The sequence below is a fragment of the Dryas octopetala genome, chromosome 8 (genome assembly GCF_963921425.1).
Source record: "Dryas octopetala chromosome 8, drDryOcto1.1, whole genome shotgun sequence".
In the NCBI taxonomy this organism is placed as follows: Eukaryota; Viridiplantae; Streptophyta; class Magnoliopsida; order Rosales; family Rosaceae; genus Dryas; species Dryas octopetala.
Window position 1 is genome coordinate 2737896 of NC_141373.1, and position 26409 is coordinate 2764304.

A 26409-nucleotide genomic window follows, 5' to 3' on the forward strand; every position below is an offset into this window, starting at 1 on the left:
AGTTCCGAGTTGGGCCATATGCTATGTGATATTTGCAAAGATTGTGAGCCCAATTTACGTGAGTGTAAATGTCTTGGGCTTCTATTATTTTTTTGGTCCATTGATGGTAGACGGGCCCAAATGAGGTCCTTTATGTGAGCCTCGGCTTCCTTTAATTAAATTAAAAATAAAAAATTGAGGAAAATGTTTTCCAAATTGTTTTAAAATAGGAAAAAACATAAAAATAGAATTAAAAAGATGAATATGCATATGTTTTGTGGGTGAGTGTCATACTTACCATTCATGCTAATTATATAAGGATTTAATATATGTATAATACACACAATTGGACAATTTCATACTACTATTTTAATCATATAACCTCAAACCGACCTATAAAAAATTGATAAGTATACCTCAACTCAAATGTCATTCAAATATCTTCTTCTTATGACCTAAACAACCTAGGAAATGAAGGAGAATTGAAGGAGAACTCGAGTTGGGGTGTACTTATCAATTTTTTCAGTTCTGGTATTTTATGTTCTTAATTAAAATTTTGATTTCTAGGTCGGTTTGAAATTGTGTGATGAATTGAGAAATTTTAAATATGTTTCTAATAGCTTAAAAAATTAATTTGAGGTGTTGAATTCGAAGAAAATTGAAATTGAAAGAAATTTCAAAAATCTAAATTTTTTTAAAAAAAATAGGACAGTTTCAAATGGCTAATTTTATAATCATTTATCTCGAATTTTATAACTCAGTTTTAAATCTTTTTTATATAGTTGTAAAAAAAAAATTCATAACTTCAAAACTAATATAAAATTATTGAGTTTAGTGCAGATTTAATAAATTAAAAGTTGAGTCAATATTAAGAAAAAAAAAACTGAAAAAAAGAGAGACGGAATGGCCATTTTGCCTCTCCATTTAACATTTGTTTATGAAACTTTGACAAAATGAACCCAATGGCAAACTTCAAAAAAATTATGGATCATAAAAACGAAAATAAAAAATCATAGACCAATCCGAGATAAAGTGGACCATTTTGGTAATTCCCTCTTTTGTATATGTTACGGATCAAGACAGAATATAAGGTTGTATAAGTTACAGGTCAGTTTTTAATCAAAAATGAAATCCACTCAGAAACAAAAGAAACAAGAACAAAAAGTGGAATTATGATTCTATCACCAGGGTCTAACACTGCACTGCTTTTGCCACCAAAATTGTGGAATAAACATTGACTAATCCTTTCAGACCAAAAAAACATGGACTAACCCAGCTCAACCTATTCCTAACTAAATAGAGACCAACTGCTTCAATCTAGACACTACAATATTGAACATTATTAAACACAAATCTGCCCCCATTTACGCCCCTTCCTTGTAATTTATTTATTACCAACCTCACACAACCTACTTATTTTCTGACCAAGTACACTGTCCACAAAAGAATTCCCCGATTCGGCTTTGGGGGATGAATTAGCCCGTAGTCACTGTAAATTAGAAACAAATTTCCTCCAATGGGGTTTTGGATTGATAACATGACATGCACCTTTATCCTTCCCATTTATCTTTCAACTTGCCGAATGCAGCAGCAGCAGCAAGGAAAGCGGCATCAACTGTTTCATTTTGTGATCATCTGCTCTTGCTGCCTTAAAATCAAAGGTTCTCAGCCATGCCATCCAAATCAAAAATCTGGTATGCCACTTGATCTTGATGAATACTCTGTTACCAACTTTAGAAACATGGATGATTTATCTTCTAATAGTCGCGCAGGAGTGTCAAACTCTGCAACTCGACCTGGAAAAACATCAAATATCTAGTTTAATAAGCATTCATGGGGTCCCCACAAAACCCCCCAAAAGGAAATGCAGAATCATGTCACAACCATTCAATGCACAAGAAGACTTTGTTAGTTGGAAAACTTGCAGCACATGAATAACTTCCTGAAGTTGAATCCCTCACTAATGCACATACAAATTCAATATCTTGCAAAGAACCATATGAAAATTCTCACATTTTCTTGATCTATACATATTACGGTTGAAGAGAATGGAATTATTTTTCAATGATGACTTCATACTATTTTCTTCTTTGATGAACAGTGACTATTGTAATTTCATAAAATGTAATTGTACGTACCATCACTGAGTACCAGTACTAGATCACTGTCAATGACGGTTGGGATACGATGTGCGATAGTGCACACAGTGCAGTTCTGAAACTCTGTTCGAATAATTTTCTGGATGAGATTGTCTGTGGCTGTATCAACTGATGCTGTCGCTTCATCAAGCACCAGTATCTTTGCCTGCTTAAGTAATGCCCGGCCCAGAGAAACAAGTTGCCGCTGCCCCACACTCCAGTTGTCTCCATTTTCCAGCACTGCGATTTCAACATAAAAATACAACTCAATGGCAGCCACACACAAACCAAAACATTCTAATTTTCCTTGTTGGGAGGGTGGGGTGGGTAAGAGATTTATCTCGTACCTGTTGAATCAAGCTTTTGCTCTTTTTCACGGATTACCTCTCCAAGCTGAGATTTGTCAAGGGCCTGTATCAAATAAAAATCCAATAAATAATTAGGGGCACAATGTCAACATACAGAGAAGAAGAAAGAAAGCCATACTTCAAGAACTATCCTGACAAAGTAAAATTTCGTAATAATGAATAAATTGGTAGGTTTTGGCAAAAAAGGCCAGTGAGCCACATGATAATGTGTTGAAATAATGCAAGGAGCGGTATTACCTTCTGAACTAAAACATGTTACTCTCTGCTGCTTAATTAATACCAAAAACTAATTGAATTTTGGAGAAATTAGTCATATTGCCAAAATGAAGAGAAATAGGATATGCAATGGTAATCAAACCTGCCAAATTTCATGATCCAAATGTTCTTCAAGAGGATCAAGATTAGCCCTAATAGTCCCTTCAAATAAGGTAGGATCCTGGGGTATGATACTGAGACGGCTACGAAGATCATGAAGACCAAGCGTTGAAATATCGATGTTGTCTATTAGGATCCTCCCACCTGCTGGTTCAATCAGTCGAAATAATGCCTGGATCAAAGTAGATTTACCACTACCAGTACGCCCAACAATTCCAATCTTCTTTCCACCAGGGAAAGTGCAACTTATCCCATGAAGGACAACAGGAAGACTTTCCTTGTAACGAACCTTCAAAGGAAAGAAGAAGGAAGCAGAACAATTAGAATTTAGCAATCCAATTAAATATTTTAATATATTTTCACACTAAACATTATTCCCAACATTAGGCATAAGCATAACAAAACTTATCCCCAACAGTAATAATTAGCAATTTAGCACATGTAATGATAAGGTGATACTGAACTGCAGACAGCATACCTTTAAATCAGTTAGTTCAATTGTTCCATTCTCTGGCCATGTAGTTGGAGGACGAGAATCCTCAACAATTGGTGGAGCTTCACTTGGGATTTGACTGTACTGATAAATCCTTTCTATGGAAATAATTTTGTTTTCAAGCTTGCAAAAGCTAAGTATCCACCGTGATAGGCGTGCATTTAAATTTAGGCCATATGTCACAGCAAGGCCGGCCATGCCTACATGAAAGAACCAACTATTGTTAGATATGGCATTTTGTCATAATCTGTAAATTCTACTCCTTTATCATCTTCCCATAAAGTCAACTAATCATTTGAGTTATGTCATGAGACTAGAATTTAAACTATGTCAACACCAACCATTTTTCAAACCTGTTCAGTTTTCTTAAGATAGCAGAAAGGACATTTTTGTACTCTAAATGCACATTAAATGCCCTACTGAGTTCAAGAGTCACAATAAATTGAAATATTAATAATAAGGTTACAAGATATGATGCATACTAGTTGAAAATTTCAAGCTCATAGATTCCAATCAGATTAAACTTTTAGTCTAGCCATGCCAAAAAAAAAAAGTCAACATGAAAGAGATACCATGTCATAAATACTTCTGTTTAAACCATCAAGTTTAAAGATTTTTAATCCGTGTGTGCATGCTTTGAAATGGAAGTGGATAAATATTTCATCCAAAACGACCAATTCACCACTTTCCTAAAAAATGGCAACGTTAAATCATATTCACCTCATGGTTTTATGGGACTCGGTTCCTCATGATAACATACAGATAACTTGAGTAATAGAAGACATAAACGTACTTGGATCGATAGTTCCATGTGGAAAGCTCACAAGTAAAATCATGCAGAAAGCGAATACAAAGGTCGAGAGTAATTCCATGCGCAGGCAGAGCCATTCAATAGCTGCAATACTGCAGAAGAATGGGCGAGCAAAACAATCAAGAAGATAAAGATTCCTCTTCATGAACCTTTTTTCTTGTCCAAATCCTCTTATCGTGGCAGCTCCAGCAATTGACTCACCAAAAAGATGGATAATTGGAGATTTCTGGATGCTAACAATTCGGACCAGTTCCCTTGATGAAGCCATGTAGTATTTCTGCATAAGGGAATGCTCACATTCAGGTGCAATATTCGACCATTTTCAGCAGAAAAGGGAACAATAATTAGTTTGATAACAGAAGTAATTAGTTTGAAGATTCATATACACAACAAGACAAAAAGAAAAAGAATAAGTCTATTCAAAGTAATGAAATTGAGCGAAAAGATTAAAATGCTTTTGCTGTAGCAGTCACTACAGGCTCTGCCCAAAAGATGGTACATTAGTTCTCAGCCAATTTATAGTATATAAGAGAGATGCAAACCGTTTCTTGGAGACCTTATGTTGTTAAAGTTCTAAAACCTGATTTAACTGCCACCTGTTTGGTCCTAAGAAAACAAGAATGGAGGAAAATGCTAGAAACTGATGCTGACAGTGAGCAGTATCCTTTCTCTTTCTTTTTTCTTCATTTTCTAAATACATAGTACTTTTACACTACAAATTTAAGGCAATAAATTTAATTACCTGCATCCACAAACAAGCAATGGCCATAGGAATGACAAGAAGCAAAACTTGCCAGGTAACTTTTGTCATCACACCAACAATGCCAATAAGCTGTATTGTTGTTGAAGCAAATCCACCAAGTCTAAAAGGAATATCAAGATCCACCACACTTTGATCAATTGATACCTATAGGTTACAAATGATTCATGAAATTATATATGCAAATGAAAGGAGTTGGTGTAATACGTATTTTTCACAAACAATAAACCAATTAAATTCCAGAAAAAGCAAGAAACTTACACGATTCAAGATCCGTCCAGCAGGAGTAGAGTCAAAGAAAGACATTGGTGCTCGGAACACACTTCTAAGCATCTTCACAAACAATTTCTGTGCAGCTGCTAGACCAAATGTAGCTACCAAAACAGCCCTAACAAATATAAACCAAGAGCTCCCAAATGCAAGGGCCATGTAAACACCAAGAAGGACCATAGGACTCACTTTCGGCTGGTCTCCTTGTGTTTGGGGATTTGCCCAAGCCATCCACCAACTACTAGCAATTTGAAGGAACTGAAATACTGTTTGTGCAATGATAATGGGTGGAATCAGCAAACCTTTATATGCTGCAGCCATATATGACAAGTAAACCTTCATGCTGACTCTTCCTCTTACCCTTTCCTCTTCCTGGACAAGCTGCTTTTTTCTTAAGCGCTTTGCTTTCTTTTTCTCTTTAATTGCTTTCTGCTCTGAAGCTGATGGGCCTTCTTGTACTTCCTTTGCCAAACAGTCAATACTACTGCTAGGTGCATCACAATTTTTTCTGAGTCCAAAAGAACCATCTGGACACAAGCTTAGATCTGAATCTCCTGATGAGTAATTGGGAATATCCATAGCTTCAATGGCTTCATGGTGAGCTGAGACTAGTGTTTTAAAATCAGTTCCGGCCTGCAAAAGATCATCATATTTTCCTGCCTGTATGATGCGTCCTTCTTTAAGAACCTACAGAGATGGAAAATGAAGGTTAGAGAAGACTTCTCAAGAACACATAAAATAGATTATATAAAAGCAGATATAGGAACCAAATTGACACAAATGGAAAAGGAAGAAGAAAGTAGGGGAAAAAATAAACTTATAAGAGTATTGCAATAAACAACAGAAACAACGTAAATATAAATCACTAAACCACAACAGCTGACATGTATGAAAGGTCTTCAAAAATGAAGTCAAAAGATGCCACCTGACTAACTTATACATATAAGATACAGAATATTGATGCCAATGTAGAACTTTCATTTGCCAAAACAATATATTAAGAGTTAGAAGATTATACCAGTATTAAATCAGCAGAAGGCAGAAATTCAACTTGATGGGTCACAAAAATCACAGTTTTATCTTCTAATGCTGTCAATATGTATTCCTGCACTCACAGATTATACATTTAGCCATATTCATTTCAATTCAAATGTAACATCAATGATACAATCAGCAAGTCTAACCTTAAATAACTCTGACCCAGTGTGTGCATCAACTGCACTAAAGGGGTCATCAAGTAAATAAATGTCAGCATCTTGATAGAGTGCCCTTGCAAGCTGCACACGTTGCTTCTGGCCACCACTCAGGTTTATACCCCTCTCACCAATAATGGTATGATCTCCATGTGAGAAAAGTTCCAAATCCTTTTTCAGTGAACAAGCATGGAGAACCTTCTTGTACTTTGGTTTATCCATTGGGCTGCCAAAAAGAATATTTTCTTCTATGTTTCCAGACTGTATCCATGCTGACTGAGGAACGTAAGCAGCAGTACCGCATACCTTTACCTGAAATGATATCAAAAGAAACAAGTATTAGGAAATATTAATACTTAAAAGTCATCTTATGAAAACCAACTTCATTAAACCATCAGGAAATAAAACTTGAGATGCAAAACAGAACTGAAAGTTGAAAATACCAACTTACTTCACCGGAGATTTTCGGTATCTCTCCAAGGATGCAAGAGAGAAAGCTTGATTTTCCAGAGCCAACCATTCCACAAACAGCCACACGCATCCCTCTTTCCACCTTCATTTGTATTCCTGATAATGTTGGCCTTGGAGAGGAAGGGTCCCAGCAAAAGACGCCATCTTTAATTTCTACTGACGTGTTTGTGATGCCTCGTGGCAGGACAATTGCCGCATCTTCCTGTAACTCCTCCTCCTGCAGGAATCCAGAAATACGATCAAGGGAAACTTTTGTCTGAGCCATCATTGATACCAGGTCAGGGAAATTCCTGAGTGGTTCTTGGAGTATCCTGAAAGTGGCCAGAGCAGAAAGAACACCACCTGCAGTGAGTTGAGCACCCAAAAATATAGAAGTACCGAAGGTGACAGCTGAAACAAATATAGGAGAGCTCCAGAACATGAATGTAATAAAAGCTTGCGAGTAGAGGGCTTTGCGTAGCCACTTGAACTCCACACCACGCATCTCCTCTAACTTCACTCGATACCTGTCCTCCCAAGCTTGCAACTTGAGAATCCTCATGTTTTGCAGACACTCAGAAGTCTTCCTCATTCTTTCATCCTTGGCAGTCATCAACTTGTCTTGATATTCTTCTTGTACCTTTGCCAAAGGAACAGTAAGAACAATGGAGATAATGGTGGCAATCAATGTCGCAACAGAAGCAATCCCAACATTCTTGTACAAAATTGCAAGGGCAAGAATGATTTGCAGAGGAAGCATCCATATATCATGGAGATACCATGAGTAGTCCCCTACCCTTTGTACATCAACAGCCATGTAGTTAACAATCTCTCCACTAGTGTGACTTTGCTTGGCTGAGCTGGAAAGCCTGAGTCCCTTTCGGTATACCATTGCCGTTAGAGCTGATCTTACATGCATGCCCAAAATGTCTACCCCAAGATACCACTGCCGGGTTGTTAAGGTCTCGACAAGCTTTGCTGCAAAGAATGTCCCAGCAAGGATATACCCTTCATGGGGGAAAGTCTCTATCCCCCCTAAGTAATCAACAAAATAGCTAATCATATACGGACCCACATATGAAACAAGAGTATTCAAGCCAGCAAATATAGCATTGCAAGCTGCCTCCTTCCAAAATGACTTGAGAATTGCCCAGGCTAAAGAAGGCTGCTTTGAAGGATTTTCAGCCTTCAATTTTTCCCAATTTGAATTCAAGACCTTGTAATTGGTCTTGACTCTATCATTTGGTGCAAGAAGAGGGATATCCTTGATCTCAAGCGGTCTCTTTGCCCCAATTGACAGAAGTGGGTTTATCCACGAAAGTGTGGCCAAGCTAAAAATTCCAGCATCACTATAAGGGGTGACCTTAAGACACCCTGCATCTTCTTCAAGAAGCAATGGCTCTTGAAGATCAGAGTGTCTACAAACTTCAATACCAGTAACTCCCCTAAATGCTACGAAACAAAGAAAGGCTAGAGCTGGTGTCACGGCAAAATTTGCCACAACATGAGAGCGCAGGTGTTCTGAGCCTTCTATCACAAAACCTCTCCCATCGACATATAAAGTGCACAAACAAATCAGAAATGACACAGACCACCAAACCCTCAACAACAATGGGAATTTCTCAGACACCTTGAATTTACAATGCAGAGCTGAAAAGCTCAGCACAAACCAAGCTAAGCCTTGTGCAGCTGGTAAGCAAAGCACAGACCAATCTACAACCTTCCCATTAGTAGTCGCTCTTATCAGACCAACCCCATCAAAACCCAACACCAAAACTTGCACAAACAACACGTAGAAGCAACAAAAGACCGAAAATTTAAAGTCTGTACCGACTCTAACCTCATGAATTTCACCATCAACAACACCATTATGCCGACTTGGGCTCGCACTCGCCCCCAAATCGTCTTTGAGGATTCTAATCCGACCCAGACAAACAAATATCCGCCTAGCTGAGACGATGAAGAGGAACGCAAGAAAAAGTGTCAAATTGATGGAAATTGAAGAGAGTTCCAAAAAGGGTAGACCTTCAATGGCTCTGAACAGGGTACTCGGCAATTGTTGTTGTTGTTGTTGTTGAGCTGGTGGTGATGAAGATGAAGCTGAGATTCTATGGAGCAAAAGAGCGAGACCCATTATTGAATACAGTGTGTTTGTGAAGGAGTCGATTGAAGAGAGTAAGTAGATGGTGAGCTAAGCGAGAGAGATCGAAGCGTTTGGCAGAGAGGGGCATTTCACCATCTGAGTTTTAAGAGGCAAACCAAATGCGTGTTTGGAGATAATAGCTGCAGACACATTGCACATGGAAACAAACAGATTTTATCATCAACACGAAAAACGAAGAGAGAGAGAGAGAGAAAAAAAAAAAAAACGATTCTCTTTCTCTTTCTTCTTCTATTTCTTTTGTTATCTAGAGAAACACAAACGGACAAAGACGATGACGAAAAATAAAAAGAGAAAAAATCACAGAAAATAAACAAAAAGATAACTGACCTGCGATGGAGATTTTCAGATTGCCGAGGCAAGCCTGGGAGAGAGGAGAAGAAGAATCATAAACCCCAACAAGCTCTGCCTCTGAAACGCAAACCAACAGTACCCAGATAGATAACAGAGCTTTAGACTACAATTTCTTAGAAAAAACGATAAACGACAATATGGGTTGGGCTGGCTTAACGTGTAGAATTAGAGAAGAGAGAGTCTTCGTTCTTTTCTTCTTCTTCTTAAAAAATGTTTTAACACTATGCCATTTGTAAAGTTGTTATACAAACACTGTCGAGATGGAGAGACAGCGAGCGAGAGAGAGTTTTGGAGGGTAGTTTTGGTGAAAATGGAAGGTTTTTTTGTGTTTATTGCTTTTCAAATTTTAATTTTGATCTGCTTCATTTATTACTGATATCTAATTCTGCATTATTTATACTCACACATGTACTCAAGATGTCAGTGTGGCTTGAAAAGAAAGTTGTAGAAAAAAGAATATTATTGGTTTGATATCAAAGGAATATTATTTTCATTGACATGGGTTTTGTGGTTATTGATGAGATCATGATGGGGATCTCATAATGTGTTTAGAAAGACATTAGATAATTTAGATTATGATTTATGAGTGGACAGTCCATTTGTTAATGTTTGAGAGAGAGAGAGAGAGAGAGAGAGAGAGAGAGAGAGAGAGAGAGAGAGAGAGAGAGAACAGTGTGTTTGTAATGTAGATGGTGGTGTTGGTTGGTGGGTGGTGGTGGATTACTGGATTCCGAATGAGAATATGAGCATGATGCCATGATGATAAGCTTTTTGGGTTTATTAATACTTATTTCTAAGATTCACCACTTTGGGATTGAGCACCTCATTCATATATTTCTTAATGGGGCACCCAACACCTTAATTACAATTCGTGAAAAGTGAAAACTCATAGTTGCTTTTTAGAGATAGAGCATTGAGACGGTTATTAGTACAATGACTTACCATCTTATATATTATATATTTTTATTATAGATAAAATTTACGTAAGTGATGAATCTCACACACAAGTGAATCTTATTTTTATTATATAAATTGTACATAAGACAGTGGTCCATATGATACAACTTGGTTTTTTCATAATGTTAAAAACGTACATTTTTAGACTAAATGGTTAAACCATGTTATGCCATATGTGATGGATGTGTTAATGATTGACTGATCATAATAATTGATAATTTATTTTATTAATATGATTTAAAAACAGGACTATTCTACGATACTTATAATAATACCAATATGCATGTACTAATTTACTCACTTGTTTTCACACACGATTTACTCATACAGTACAAGTGTACAACCACTCTATAAGTATGGTCCTCGATCTCTAGATTCTCTAGTCTCTAACATATCTTTGTGAAGAACCAGAAGCAAGTGTTAATTGAAAGGACTCAATTTGGTGAGTTGGGTGTGCCTCATTTAAATTGTGTTTGGTTTTTTGTGTTGAACATGTGTATCGAATACCGGACTTATCACCTACCTTGGCTGTTTCTGTACAGAAAGAAGAAAGAAGAAGATCGATGATGACAAAATGATCACCAAAGCAAAGCGTAGCCTTTTTCACATTTTCTAGTTCATTGGGAAAGTTATGGCTATCATGGGCTCATCATGGATGATGCAAATTTCTTTCCAGCTGACATGCATACGTGGCTGTGGGGGCATCCTTGTACTTTTGCTAACATTTTTATATACACTTGGGTGTGCATACATGCATGTCTGTGATGCACTAAAATTTGTGTGAAAGTTTTTTGCAGAAGTAAAGTGAGAATCTTTAGTCATGCATCCCAACTCAAATTGCATGGCATTCAAAAGACAATACAACTAATGAAATTGGCATAACTAAAGTGGCTTCATTCCCCCAAAATTAAAGGTACAGATTGAAAAGTTTCAGGGCAATACAATGCACTTCAAAAGAGAGCATCGAAATTATGCCTTTTAGAATTGATTGTGCACATTATGTGGCATGAATGCTATAGTATTTTTTTAAAAAAAATTTGATGTATTTATAATACCATACTAATATTACATATGGTATGTTCGATACTTTTAACATTATTGTATTTGATCATTATAGATAAGAAAAATTAATCATTTGTAATAATTAATTTTTAGATAAAACTTGCATGTTCCCGTGATAGGGGACGTGCATGGCATATATCCCTCTCAAGAGAGAGATAAAGACAAAAATGAGAAAAAGAGAAAGAGAAGAAAGAGACCGAGATGAGAGAGATGTCACATCTCCTATTTCCAGTGACAGGCAATTCCTTCTCTTGATTTTTTAGTAGTGATAAGTCAAAACATTTATTTCTCTTTTTTATAAAACATATCACAATAACCTTATAGCTTAAAGTTCATACTCTCTTAAACCACCAGCCAGTCAAACATTTGGGATCAAACCTACCATCTTTACAAGATTTTGGTAATCCATCACAAACGTCCAACAACCTTTTCTTGAACTTGGAATTAAATTCTTTGTCTGCTTGATGCTGACTTTAGCTAATACAAATTGTAATATTGTTGTGGCTTAAATTATAAGTTCTATCAAACTCAAATTCATTCCACTTAGGTTGGACCCACATTATTCGTCATTGAGATTGTACACGTGTACTGACTTTCGTATTTTGTAAACTAATAAATTTTAAAATGTATAAGTAATGTAATAGTATATTGTTTGTTCATATATATTTAGTCTTACTTACCGACTCTCGCTTTGAATATCTCACTTTGTTCATATTTAATTAGTCTCTAATATTGGTGTATTGTATTTATATATAACCATGCATGCGGACGTGTTCATTGTTTTCTTTTTCTTTCAGCCTAAAAGAGTACACGTGTTGGATAGTTTAATTATTATTTTAAAAACAAATCTTTATTTTAATCCCACTTGATGTTCACAAAACTAAAACCACGATTGACCATTCGATTAATTTACAGCTACACTTCTTCGATCTCCACGGTTGACATATATGATATATCAATGCCAAATTTTGTCAGGCATTCCGATGGCAATTACTGGCCGGAATTGATAGTACGCATTTGTTGAATTGATTTCTTTTATTTCTCTTATTACTAACTGTAATAGCTGATTATAGTAAATAATTAGCATAAATTCAATTTAAACACATAACTATATATGCTATTTCAACGGGGTCCATGAACTTTTAAATATTTCAAATATACACCTGATTTATTATGTAAATTGAAAAATGAAATTTCGTCCATTAATTTATTGAGAGATCAGTTAAATGTCAGCTTGGCTTTTGCTAACGGGGATTAATTGGTGACATGGCACCAACTCAGCATACATTTCCCGCCAAATGAGCAACACATGTCCACTTGACACGGGCTCACACATCCATCACCTCTTTCTCGCTCGTCGAACGCTCTCCTGACCATTTAGTCTCCAAAAAACATCACGTTTTCCCCCAAATTCGAATATAAATCTTTCACTTGTGTTAAACGAGCGAGAAAGAAATGATGAGTTTGTGGACCCGTGTTAGGGGTTAGGTGGACCTGTGGTGCTCATTTGGCGGGAAATGAGCGACACGGGTCCACCTAACCCCTGACACGGGCCCACAAACTCTCACTCTCTCTATTATTATTAAATTGTGGGCTCGTGTCGCTTATTCGGCGAGAAATGTTTGCTGAGATAGCGCCACATCGTCAAGTAATTCCGGTCAGTAAAAGCCAAACTGTCATTTAACTGATCTCTCAATGAATCAATGGACATAAATTCATTTTTCAATTTAGATAATAGATCGAGTGTATATTTGAAATATTTTAAAATTCATGGACCCTGTTGAAATAGCTTATATAGTTATGTGTCTAAATTGAATTTATGCCTAAATAATTGATTAATTTAATTTGTATATACCATGGTTTCAGAAAACTCAAACATGCAGCTACTATAACATAAATTAACGTATTTTCTTGAAGCACTTGTAGCTCAGATGGTAAACACTAAAGGATATAGGTCATCTTATTTTCACTTGATTTTTAATTTAAATGTTTTTATTTAAAAATTCAAGTGTTAGATTAAAATTTTAAATTTTATTAATTCTCAGATCCTAAAACATAAATAACAACTTTTAGACTTATGACACACAACTTTGATTAAAAGATCAGCAATATCAATTATCAAGTTAAGTAAAGTCAAGCAATACTCAAATAAGTAGAGAATTCATCTGTCCTATTGAAATTTCAAAAACAAAAACCCCCGTTTTTATTGAACTTTAATTTGACGAGTGAGGACAGATCCAGATATACATTTACAATAACACTAGAGATCTCAACTTTTTATTTTTTTTATTTTCTAACTTATATGACATTCATTTATTAGACACCAAAAAATAAAAAATAAAAAATAAAATTAACTTAACTTAACTTAAAAAGAAAATGAAGTACCCTGTCAGTAATGACACATAATTAAAATGAAAAACAAATGTTTAAAAAAAAAATAGAACTCTTGACATTTTCCATACATTTAATAAATCTCTCCTTTATTCTTCTTTTCTACTTTTATCCCTTTCTTTATTTTGTCCTCCGACAAGTTGAAGATAGACAAAAACACATAAAAATGAGAGATCGATCTTACGTAAGGCATGCAAAGTCTATCGTCCTCAATAATATTATGACGTTACACCAACCCAAAAATAAAATGGGAGAAATTAAGGAGCTCTCACCGCATGGCATTTTAATCAATTCACCACAATCATTATGAAAGTAATTTTGTTTTATTAATAGAATGAAGAGATAGATTATAAAACCAATTGGTGAGTTGATATATATTAATTACAAACACAAATTAGATGAAATAAAATCCTACGCTGATGGATTTTGTGTTGATATTGCGCTGGTGTTTAGAGCAACATGGTTTTGAGGTTCAAGACTGTGTTTTAAATTTTGGGTTTAAAAATTATATTAGAAATATAATTAAATAAAATTATGAAACCACATAGTTCTGATTCTTTGAACATGTTAACCACTTGAACATAGAAAACGTGAGTCGAGTATTTGGACCCAAATTAGATTGCGTAAGCCATGTGTAGCTAGCTAGCTTTGCAGTTACATCCACTTGCATTGGGCTTGTACTAGCCTCGATCATGTTTATCTATCCAAATGGTTGATCGTACTTGCATATTAGACCAAGCAATTTGCTATGTAAAACTGAACAGTTAATGCCAACTCAAAGTAAATTTCATATACCATTTGACATATTAATTAGTAGCTGTATTCGTTTGTATAGTTAAAAATTTAGTTTAATTAGCTCTGCGCATTGTGCAGTAATATTATAATAAAATCTGTAGCTTTAAATAGTAGAATGGAAATCGATCACATTTAATATGTATATAGCATCATATCACTTCACAGCTGGAGTTGTCATTATTATCTTAAAAGTCTTTTGGTAGCTAGTTAGGCATTATATATAAGGATAAGTTATACTTATAGCTAGTTCATGCATGTAGTTTCACTTATAGCTAGTTTCTGTACTATTCATAAATTTTTAACTTTATAAGAATTCTTTTTGATAGACAGTTTCTTTATATATCAGCTAATTTATGTACAGTTGAAGCCCACAAGGGCTACCCAAGACAATGATGGACCAAAAAAAAAAAAACCTTAATCCTCTTTTTTCTTGGGACAAATCTGCTAATTGTTCATAATTGGGGTTGTCAGTCCACAAGCACACTCCTAAAACACTCTTCTAAATGTTTCTATTTCATTATATCGAAGATAACTTTTATTTGTTCAAAGATAACTTTTTTAAACGACATGTTTTTGTTCATACGTTTAGAATTTAATTAACGCTTGAATATATTATGGATTAATTAATTCTTCTTTTGTACAAATTTTGTGATAAACTATAAATGACGGTTTTACATTCTATAATAATATTTTATTTTGCTATCTCTTCCTATATTTTGGTCTTTAGCATGTTAATGCAATTATGAAAGTTGCAATAATAGCCTTTATAGCCCACAACGAAATCACAAAGATAGATGACTCAAATTCTTTGTCTGTAGTGCCGACTATGGATGATGATGACTCGGATCCTGCATATGGAAACATAAAGTAAAGCAACTATTTTTACTATCTATCCTTAATTTTCCTCCATAATTATTATGTACTACAATAAAAGTCAAAACACTCAAGCCCAAGGCTTAGCCTTTACAGAAATATCTCTGAATTTCCCCAACCTCAAAACTCAAAAGTTTATGCAATGCACATTGTTTTTGACAGCCAAAGAAGCTTATATATATAGTACATAGTACATTTTGTGGTCCAAGGTTTTGTATTAAAGATTTAAAGGAATAAGGCAAATGTGATATATGGTGATAGATTCCCCAACATGGCGACATATACTAGGGACAATATTTTTATAAACATTCATCTTTCACATGTCACAAATGCCTTGGCAAACTTAGGGACACGTATCCCATCTGGCCATCCACTTGCTTAACTTTTGTTTTCATTGCTCAGTGTGAATGATTTTTAACCATTGATTTGCGGATATTTATTTTAAAACTTGCATTCCTAATGGGTGAAATACTTTTTAGAGTTATACAAATAACCGACAATGGTTGCATTATTGTCCTCGATCATCAACTCTTTCTCGATCATTAAAGTTTTCTAGTTCTTTTGATTTCTTTTTTCTAATAAAGGGATCGATTCCTCTAATGTAATGAAAAATAATAATTTGGTTATCATTTGTTATTTGTCAACAAAATGATTCAAAAAGCTAGACTTCTTCATTAAGCTCTCATAAATACTAAAATACAAATTCCTCACTCTATCATGCTGATCCCATAGATACAACTTTCTCGCTCTATCACTAAAGTTGACACTAATATACATACTTATTTTATAATTAGTTTTTAGCCATTTTGATATTATATATATCAAATTGGAAGAAATGATATTGTGAATGATTTCTTACCACTAAGAAAAGACAGATTTGCTGATCATGGCACAACAAGTTCAGTAAAACTGAATCTGATGCGACATAAAATTTGCAATGCATGTTTGTCTGTGATCCATTATTGTTGTCGAGGCATCATTCCAGGCATGTGATGCATATATATAGATAGTATTTTCTTAATTTCTTATACTAACAGTCAACAGTGTATTATCAAAAACAAACTTTTATATTTAGACCGGGATTAAAAAAGAACACAGATTCTTGCCATGTGATGTACAGACTGTAAAAGAATGTTTTGCGTTTAAACCAATATATTCCATTGTGCAGCTAAAACCAATATTTCTATTCTAAGGGAACTAGGGAAGGGAAGCCTATATATGGAAAAATCTTTTAAAAATATCCATAAAAAAACAAGATCTTTTGAACGTTGAGATATTATCCAACTTTATAAGAGACTTGAATTTTCAGAGTCTATTGAAATTCACAATGAAGCTACATTTGGGAGGAATTTAGATCTGAATTTGTTCACAAATCGTTTCATGAGATGAATTGCGGATGCTCCCTAAAAAAAAAATTATGCTATTTCAAATTTATTTATTCTGTAAATCTCATAAGTATATAGTTTTTACCTACAAATTATTGATCTGGTAATTTTTATTTTCAATTTGTTGACAAAACTCACAAGTTTGAAGGATGAATAATGCTACATATATCATATTTACTAACTCAATTGTTGGTTCTGGCAAAGAATATTATTTGCTATCCCAAAAAAAAAAAAACATGAGATATTTGTGTATATGAGTAGCTAGCTCCTATCTCCATGAAACATGTGGTGACAATAAAGATCCTTAATTCTCATTTAAAAAGAATAAAAGATAGAAGAGAATTTTCTACATTATTAAGCTGATCGAAAATAGGACAAAAATATCCTAGTTTCTTCCTACGAATAACATTTTCAAAGTCAATTCAAGCACATTTTTTGTAAGTAATTCAATTCAAGCACCTTTACAGATTCCATATTGGGGCACTTTAATCACAAAAATTCCGAAGAAAAAAAGTGCCTTTTTTTGGTCGAAATATACCAAAAAAAGTGCCTTAAATATACCCATATATCAGAAGTTGTGAGGACATTCCAAAAGGATATCTTTGTATTCAATCACACACTTCCAATCACTAAAAATTACAACCCTTAGGAAATGGAACATGTCCAGATAATGTTGCTCAAATTGAATATTCTTAATGAAGAATCAACAATATTATTTGTGTCTTATTCCTCAGACGTTGGGAGGATGGACATTCCAAAAGGGCAGGGCATATCTATATTCAATCTAGTTCTGAAAATGGTCCCCTGAGCTGAGCCCTTTGCGATCTTGACATGTCCCCTTGGCTGATCATAACCATATACACTAATTAACTTGAAGAAGACTCTTGAAATTGGGCCAAAGACCTAGGGTCTTTTCAGAATCTGTCACACTTTGTGGTCACATAAGCACAAGAGCAATGACCAGGACATATTTGGTTGTTTTTTGTCTACCTTCAGGGATAATGTGACATAATATATATTCGATTAATATTCGATCATGGGCAATGTTCTTTTGCAGATATATATATATTTAGCATGTTAATAATTGCTAGAATAATGAAATTATGCTAGAACGATTATTATGAAAATCTTCTCTTGGCAACCAGCTACGTTCTACTAGCATGTGCATAGATTCTTTTTATCTGAATGTATTGTGATTGATTGACAGTTTGGTAATCTAACGTATCTATATATATATATATATATATATATATATCTCTCTCTTTGGAATTTAAAACCTCATATGCTTGGATCATTATGTCTAAAAAAGGAACATATCTCGTTGGGATTGTGATTCCTGTTTCACAAACTCTGGATATGCTCAGCACCATGCCAAATGCAAGTTTTAATTCCCTTGAGTCCAGACCATCGGGTCCGTCTATGTCTATCTACCAACAAAGATATATAGCATTTTTCGGGTTTTTTTTTGGGTCTTAATTTTAAATTTAATTTTGTAGAAAAAAATTTGCATGGAACCTAAAGCCCACCAAATATGGAGTTGGCCCATATACGCCAACTCAGCAGCCCACCAAGAATGGTTATGGACTTTCAATATCAATTCACCACAGTCGATCACTTCCTACACGTCTGCCAGCCCATAATAAAGTTTTTTTTTTTTTTTTTTAAATAAGCCCATAATAAAGTTTATGGTTCTAAAAGTTTTTACTCTAGTTATACATAGATTATTTTTAGTGGTAAAAAAAAAAGAAGATTGATTTTACATAGGCCAGTTCTATTCCGACCACCATAAATTGCTGAGTTGACCACCCTATTTCAAAATTCCAACTTTACCCTTAAAACAAAAAATTTCAATTTTGTTCGTTGGGTCATTCGATAATTATCTACCGAAATATTTATGATTATTCGACAGTTATCTGCTGAACATTGGTGGATTATTTGGTGGATAACCACCGAATGAAAATGAAAAAGGCATTCGACAGTTATCTGTCGAAATATTTGTATTTATTCGACACTTATCTGCTGAACATTGGTGGATGTTTTGGTAGATGACCACCGAATGGATCTGGGTGATTTCATCATGTTTTTGCAATAAAGGGTAAAATAGGAAAAAAGTTGAAAAAAATATATTAAGGTGGTCAACTCAGCAACTAAGGATGGTCTGCATAGCCTCACTCTTTTACATATGTAGGTGTGTGTGATGAATGCATGTGAAGCAAAAATGACAGAGCTTTTGTAAAAATAAAAGGAACATATTTTGTCGAGGATTGTGGTTCCTGTTTCACAAAGTCTGGATATGTTCAGCTTTATGCCCCAAGGTAAGTTTCAAGCTTTCAATTCCCTAGACGCCATTTTGGTAGTGCATATATTGTTCACCAACTAAAAAAAATAAAATCAAGGGTCATGAATAATTTTGCTAGCCCATATGCACCAACTCAGCAGCCCAACCCATCCATCTAAAGCATGATCGGGTAAATAGCTGTCGCTCATATTAAATAGGTCCTTCAGTTGATTTTTTTTGGTAGAGTGGGGGCCTAAAAGACCCAAACAGCAAAGAAATTAGCTATTAACAAAACGATTCCTTCAGTTGATTGAAGCATCATAATTGAATTGAAAACGAAAAAAAGAAAAGAAAAAAGAAAATAGAGAACCTGGTAAAATGGGTCATAAGAAGATTAGAAGAGAAAAGTGTATAACTTGATGGAAGTGCTTATTAAATGGTTGGCGTCAAAAGAAATAACTCATGATCCTAAAGAGTTCCTAGCAGGGCAGAGGCCTCATCTTGCAAAACCTTCCATGCTGCATACACATGCCTCTCCTCAGTCAATGGAGCTCCTACCGCAAAACGTAATATGTACTTGCCCGATAGCACCTGTATGATACGTTAGTAGTCATCAGATACGTCGAAGCAAGGTGGTCAGTAAATACGGTCCAAATACAACACTTGGTAAACAGCGAGTGAGGTTACCGTGTGAGAAATGAAAATTTTCCCAGTTGAGTTGACAGCATCTAATAGGTCATGGTTCAGTTTACTCGCACAAGCTTCATCATTGTGAGGGGGTAGAAGACGGAAACAAACTAACGAAAATATGCGAGGAGTAACTATCTGCAAATTGTGGTGAATTATCAACAACATAATTAGAAAAGTCACACAAGGTAAGCATGATACATGCATAATAATGGCATTCAACTTGTAACAACATATGGTACTCACACAAAAAACTTCACGAAGAATGCCATTACCTCAAATCTAGGGTCTTGAGCAACAAGCTCTTCAAAGTGTTTAGCCAAATTGATATGGTTTCTTATGTACAATTGTAGGTTCTCCAAACCATAAAGTCTTAGCACCATCCACAGCTTCAATGATCTGGAACCAGAAGTCAATTATAAGATATATTACACTTAGATAGTTGATTCTAAAGCATACGGTTTAATAATTAATAACCCTTAGAAAAAGATATAAATCTGGTAGGCTGTGCAATGGAGCATTCTTCCTTCCCCAGATAAAGCATAAGTGTTATTCTTATCATTCAAGCTCAGTAAAGAGAGATTCTACTTTAAACAATAAAAAAAAAAAACAAAAAATTATGCACGTATGCGCTCTTAAAACTCAAAGTCAATCTTTATCTCATAATTTCGTTTTGCAGCAAAAAGTTTTAAGGCACACCTAAATCGACGTCCAAGTGGGATTTGCCAATCTTTGTAGTCCACAACCATGTTTGCTTGAGAGGCCTGCAGTACAAACAGTGCTGTAAAAAGAGTACCGGTAGATGGCTAACATGGTTTGTTTTGATGCTGAATCTCCCAACACAAAATAATGTAGGAACAAAATTTACCTTGTTTTTCAGGAACTCAGGATTTGTAGACAGGGACTGGATCAGAGCCTTCCTATCCTGTTATCAGGAAATAAGTATATACTGGATTAATAGATAACAAAAACTGGGAAATGAGAGCAAAAGGCGTGACAAAAAACTGATGTCTTCTTTTATAGAAAGTAAGGTTATTGGTGTTTCCTGCTTCAAGAACTAATAAATAAAAGAACATGGAGGAGAGAGGAGCAGTGGCCAAAACATTGAGGAACTACAAAGGTAAAAGAAAACAAACTACATGTACAGGTACATAATGACATACCTTGATCCAGAGCACCGAACAGTCAAAGTTTGTGAGAAACCATTTATGTGCATTCATGTTAAATGAGTCTGCTTCTTCAACACCATCAATATAGTGGCGGTATTCTGGACATATACAAGCACTACCAGCATATGCAGCATCCACATGGAACCACATTCCATTGCTCTGGGCAAATGCAAAGCATTAAAATTATGGTTAAACTGGGTAAGTCTTTAATGTCCATTGATTACATCATCATTTAAAAGGAAAATCGCCTTTCCAACTCCTCAACACTACAAAAGGCATATTGAATCTCAAATTCCATGCAGGAAATCGGAAACATACAAAAAAGATTAGTTTTCAAACGTTTAATCTACACAATCTTAGTATCTAAACGGTTTCACATAAAACTGCAGATCCATGAAGACTCAATACAGCTATTTGTAATGATCTAAAGCAGATTAAAATTAACGTGTTACCTTAGCAATCTTTCCTAGTTCTAGCAAAGGATCAACAGCCGTTGATGAAGTAGTACCAACCTGAAGGTAAAAACGCAAAGTTTCTTTAGTTAATCAAAATTCTAATATAATACCATACAAGATTATGAATGATTCAAATCGTACTTTATTACATTATCACCACAGGCACCAATCCTTGTAGCGCCGTGGTATCAACTATCAAGTGAGGTGGCGAGTTCTACTCTAAATAGAGTTTAGGTTGTGTGTACAAGTGTTAATTAGTTCTATAATTTGTATTTTATAAAACAACATTTATTCCTATTATAGTATCAGAATTATTTATCATATATTTGCGTAAAGTTACCATTTTTTTAATGCCCTTTTAGAAGCCACATTCAATGTCTTTACATCTTTGGTTTCCTCAAAGTATTAATGAACATTTCACTGTGGTCAAATAACAAGGTAGGACCAACTTGTAGTTTAAAAGAAAAGGCATGAACAAGAACAAATAGAAACAAGCTAGCATCAAAAGTTTTTTGGCTTCTTACTGTTGCACATAAGAAAAAGGGAATTAAACCACTAGTGATGTCATTTGAAATCGCTTCATTAAGGACATTGGGAGAAAGGGCATAACTAGTAGAGGAATCGGTACTCAGCAGCCTGCAATTCTCAGGATGGATTCCCCCTATCTGCCGTCAAACAAAAAATATCATGAAAAATGAAAGGCGTTATCAATAACAAGCTGAACTTAACAATAAATATATATATGTACACACACACACACACAAGTAATATACGTTGATTAAACAATTCAAACATCACGGAATAAAAATAAAACATACAAGATACGAAAGAATTGAGGGAATGCCAACAGATACCAAGTGGGTTTTAAACAATTTTGTACATTTTAATTTGATGTGGAAAAATAGAAATTATCATCATGTAAATCTGTTTCTCGTGCACCAATGGTATACATGTGAAAAAGGCATTGGTTAAGCAAAACAAAAGACTAGACTGCTGAAAAACCACAAACAGAGGGGGAAAAAGAGATACTAGAGCACATTAGGAAGATACCTGACAGGCTTTTTGCAAAGCTGAATGAGTTTGATCAGATGCATAAACAACAAGCTTCTCAAGGGCATTCTTTCCTACTCTCCTCAAACACTTATCACGAGCAGCTAATAGTACAACTAGAACAGCTTCACTTGCTGTGCCCTGTATCACTCCACCACCTTGTCCTGCAACAAGAGGTCCGGCTATAAGTCCATAAGCTCAATTGAATTGCACTGCGGTCAAATTTATATGTATAATGACATACCCAACACACTGCCAAAGAAAGTTCATAGTCATCTAATATTACATTTAAGAAAGTTTTTTTTATATATTATTATTCTTCTTCTGATAGAAGAGAAACAAAGCAAATGTGAGCAGAGAAATTTCATTCAGAAAAATATAGTTATATAAACCCAGACCTGCTGAAAGAAAGTCCTCGGGCAGTTTAATTAATTTAGCAAGCCAATCAAGAACGATCATTTCAAGTTCTGTTGCTGCAGGAGAAGTTATCCAACTAAAACCCACAATGTTAAGCCCAGCACTGAGCATCTCTCCCAAAAATCCGGCAATGCTGCTATTAGAAGGATAATATGCAAAGTAATTTGGGCTCTGCCAGTGAGTTACCCCTGGCAATATCTTAGCCTGAATGTCTGCAATCACACAAAAGTTTGTTCTTCACATATGTTTCTTCCACATGAACAAAATAAATCATATATTCTAGAGAATTTAGAATGACTTACTTTGGGCAATAATTTGAGCATATAAAGAAGAATAAGTGTCAAGTAATATACATAATCAGGCCATAAAATTTCCTCTAAATGCTACATTTTCAATAAGTATGCAGTAAATCTAGAACATGATGACCCAATTGCGAAATTTCACCATCAAAAATGTGTTGCAAGGACTCAGGATGAGTAGGCGCAGAATCCGGTAAAAGTTCACGAAGATACCCAGGCTGCAAAATGTGACTGAAGTTATACTAATGGCAAATTTTACTTAAATGAGTCATCATCTGGGCCAATATATTTGCAACACATGAAAATTTGCAAAGTATTCACAGACCCACTTCCAATATTGATAAAAGGAATAAAATAGAGGCAGACAACAATTCATTCAAGAAGTTATTTAGAGAATTTCAATCAAATCATTGGTTTTGCATAGAAGTGTAAGTGAGAAGTGGATAGTATAGTAACCTGAACTTGGCTGAGAACAGGGAAATTCTCAATATTTTTGTAGTAATCAGCAATGAAATCTACCATCTTATGCGCATTCTCTCTGAACTGCTCAGCGTCCATTGGCTTCAGCTCACTCTCCCTACATACCCATATGTGGAAAAATGAAGAAATTCTCAATATTTTTGTAGTACCTTCACACACACACACACACACATATATATATACAAAAAACAAAAGGAGAGATAGATAGATAGATTGTGACTTACATCTTCTGCTGATGATGCTCTGTGTTTTTCACAAGATTGTAGCAAAGAAATGAGGGAGAGAGGGTTGGCTAACTTGGCTTAGAGGTGCCTCAATGTGTCAGTGTAGCATATTAGAGAATAGTGAGTAGGAGATGAGAGCTGAGGAGGCAAGTACAAAACGTTTGTCCGTTGCCTTTGGAAGTGCTAAGTGGAAGATATGCGACCGCACATAGGCGCGCTACCACATTCCTTTACAGTGTGTTTGGATGCAGGAAAAAAATTTGAGATTTTAAAAAAAGTCAGTATTTCACATGTGAAAAATTGAAAGTTCCTTGTTTGGCCGAATTAATAGGGAAATTCACAAATTACGAGGGAAATATTTGTGGAATTTACAAAGCTGAAATCCTGAGTTTAAATTCCACCAAAATAGGTGTCATTTTACAATTCTTATGCAAGCGAGAATTCTCTTTTCCAAGTGGGAATAAATCTGAGAATTCTAAAAAAACAAAATAACTCATAAAAACAAGCGGGAATTCCTTTTCCATCCTGCCCAAAAGAAAAGAAATGAGCATCATCTTCTGAAATTCCTCTTACCAAAAAAAGATGTGTGAGTAAAGATGTTCTTACTGATTCAGTGGCTAAAGTGGCTTCCTTTTTTGAAGAGTTTATCCATTCTACCACCAAGACGCTCGATCCAAAGGAGATATATGATGAAGTAAGTGCAATACCAGATTTGAGTAATGAGCAACAAATCAAAGCATGTTCTTGGCTGATAGAGAATTACAAACAATTTCTTATGTTGAAGACACTCCCAATCGAGAAGAAAAAGAGCATGGTGCTAATGTTTATTTAAGGAGACGTATAAACTATGTTTTTCATTATGATGACACTTTTTTTTTTTAACAAAACTTAAGTTGGAATGATTGGATTAGGTGAATTTTAGTTTACTAGTATGTTTTTTATTTGAGTACTATGCATGATTTTATTTGGGAGGCTGTCATTGCTTATACTAGTGTTAATTTATATGTTTTGGTAAATTTGAAGATTGATTATGTAGTAATTTTAAGTCTAATTGACTTGTGTCACTTGGTATCTAATTTTCTCTTCCTTGTGGATGATCTGGAGATGCTTTGAGGTTTTTAATGGTGATTTTAGGCTATCATTGCTTATACTGGTGTTAAAGCTGATGAGTATTGCTTATGCTTTGCACTTTTCGTTTTTTTATTTTTTATTTTATAAAAGGCTAGCAGCCATGATTAAGCATTAGAATTTTGAAAATTGAGTACATTCTCCTGGAGGAAATAAGAGCCTTAATTTCCATAATCTTACCCGTGAAGCATCCCTAAGACTAGAAACTCTAGCTCTTGCAACTATTAAAAATTTTTTTTTACCACTGCACTATTTAAATTTTTAAATAACATCCGTTACCCAAACAATGAAATTTGTAATTTCTGTCATTTTCTAAATTCTACATACATATATCCAAACAATAGAAAATGCAATTGATGGAAATTTAATTAATGGAGTTTCAAATTCCATCATTTATGAATTTCTATGAAAATTAGAATTACTTCATCCAAACATACTGTTAGCTTCTGGCTTTGGGGGTCCCTCGGCCTTAATTCAACGAAAAAGCATAGAAAAAAAATCTGGGGACATATCCTATGGACATTGGACCCAACATGAACAAAATTTTACTCGAGGGAAAATTAGACTTATGCCCCTCAAATTTCGAGACTGCCCTACTTTATGCCTCAAAAAAATAAAAATTTAACTCATATTGTTCCTATATTATAAATTTGTTGTAACGCAGGTCTTTTTCGTTAAACTTCATTCAAATTATCGTAATAACATCATTTTGAATGGAATTTGGTGAAAAACTCACATTGCAATAAATACATAATATAAGTTCTAATATGTTGATGTCATAAATCACAATTACATATAAGAACTCAATGAGGAATCGTGGTTCAATCAACTTATAATTTAGAATGAGGGCTGCTATTTGCACACCCTCTTTTTTCTTTTTGCACACCCCTTTTGAAAAAAAAAAAAAAAGCCTCAAGAAAAATACCACTTTAACCCTCCCCTCACCCACACACCCCATTCCCATCCCCCCCCCTCTATTTTTTCTCACGTTCACACCCCCCTCCCCCTGTTTTTTTTTTTTTTTTTCTTCTTCTTCTCCAGCCAGCCAGCCAGCCCCTCCATCTTTCTCAAGCTTGCACAGCCACGCCCACCACCATTCTCCCTCTCTCTACCATCTCTGCCGACCACCCCAGCCCCGCCCCAGCCCACCCCAACCCAGGCCCGACCACCCCAGCCCCGCCCCTTCTCACCCCAACCCAGCCCCGACCACCCCAGCGGCTTCCAACCACCGGCGTGCCCTTCTCTCTCTCTCTCTCTCTCTCTCTCTCTCTCTCTCTCTCTCTCTCTCTCTCTCCGAGTAGCTGGTTCGGCGGGCACTTGCCGAACGGGTCCTTGATGTTCGGTGGGTACCTACCGAACAACACTCACATCGTTCGGCGGATGCCTGCCGAACGAGTGTGACATTTT

General features: G+C 35.2%; 2 protein-coding genes across 2 annotated transcripts; both read right to left on the bottom strand.

Annotated features, from left to right (window-relative positions):
• Positions 1-1129: 1129 nt before the first annotated feature.
• ABCC5 (multidrug resistance-associated protein 5) lies at positions 1130-9693 on the bottom strand. The gene is made up of 12 exons (XM_086253315.1): positions 9329-9693; positions 6839-9120; positions 6379-6699; positions 6213-6299; positions 5186-5881; positions 4907-5071; positions 4147-4441; positions 3339-3553; positions 2844-3149; positions 2465-2528; positions 2118-2357; positions 1130-1775 (listed from the first exon to the last, which is right to left on the bottom strand). The coding sequence occupies exons 2-12, from the start codon at positions 8969-8971 to the stop codon at positions 1663-1665; spliced, it is 4635 nt and encodes a 1544-aa protein (XP_086109441.1). The 5' UTR covers positions 8972-9120; positions 9329-9693; the 3' UTR covers positions 1130-1662.
• A 9706-nt stretch (positions 9694-19399) lies between these two features.
• AAS (Pyridoxal phosphate (PLP)-dependent transferases superfamily protein) lies at positions 19400-23995 on the bottom strand. Its single transcript, XM_086252920.1, has 13 exons — positions 23875-23995; positions 23627-23747; positions 23316-23388; positions 22853-23083; positions 22455-22618; positions 21929-22069; positions 21402-21461; positions 20944-21108; positions 20649-20705; positions 20480-20544; positions 20056-20179; positions 19781-19918; positions 19400-19684 (listed from the first exon to the last, which is right to left on the bottom strand). Coding segments are annotated over exons 1-13 (1464 nt in total). The 5' UTR covers positions 23877-23995; the 3' UTR covers positions 19400-19561.
• Between the last annotated feature and the right edge of the window lie 2414 nt (positions 23996-26409).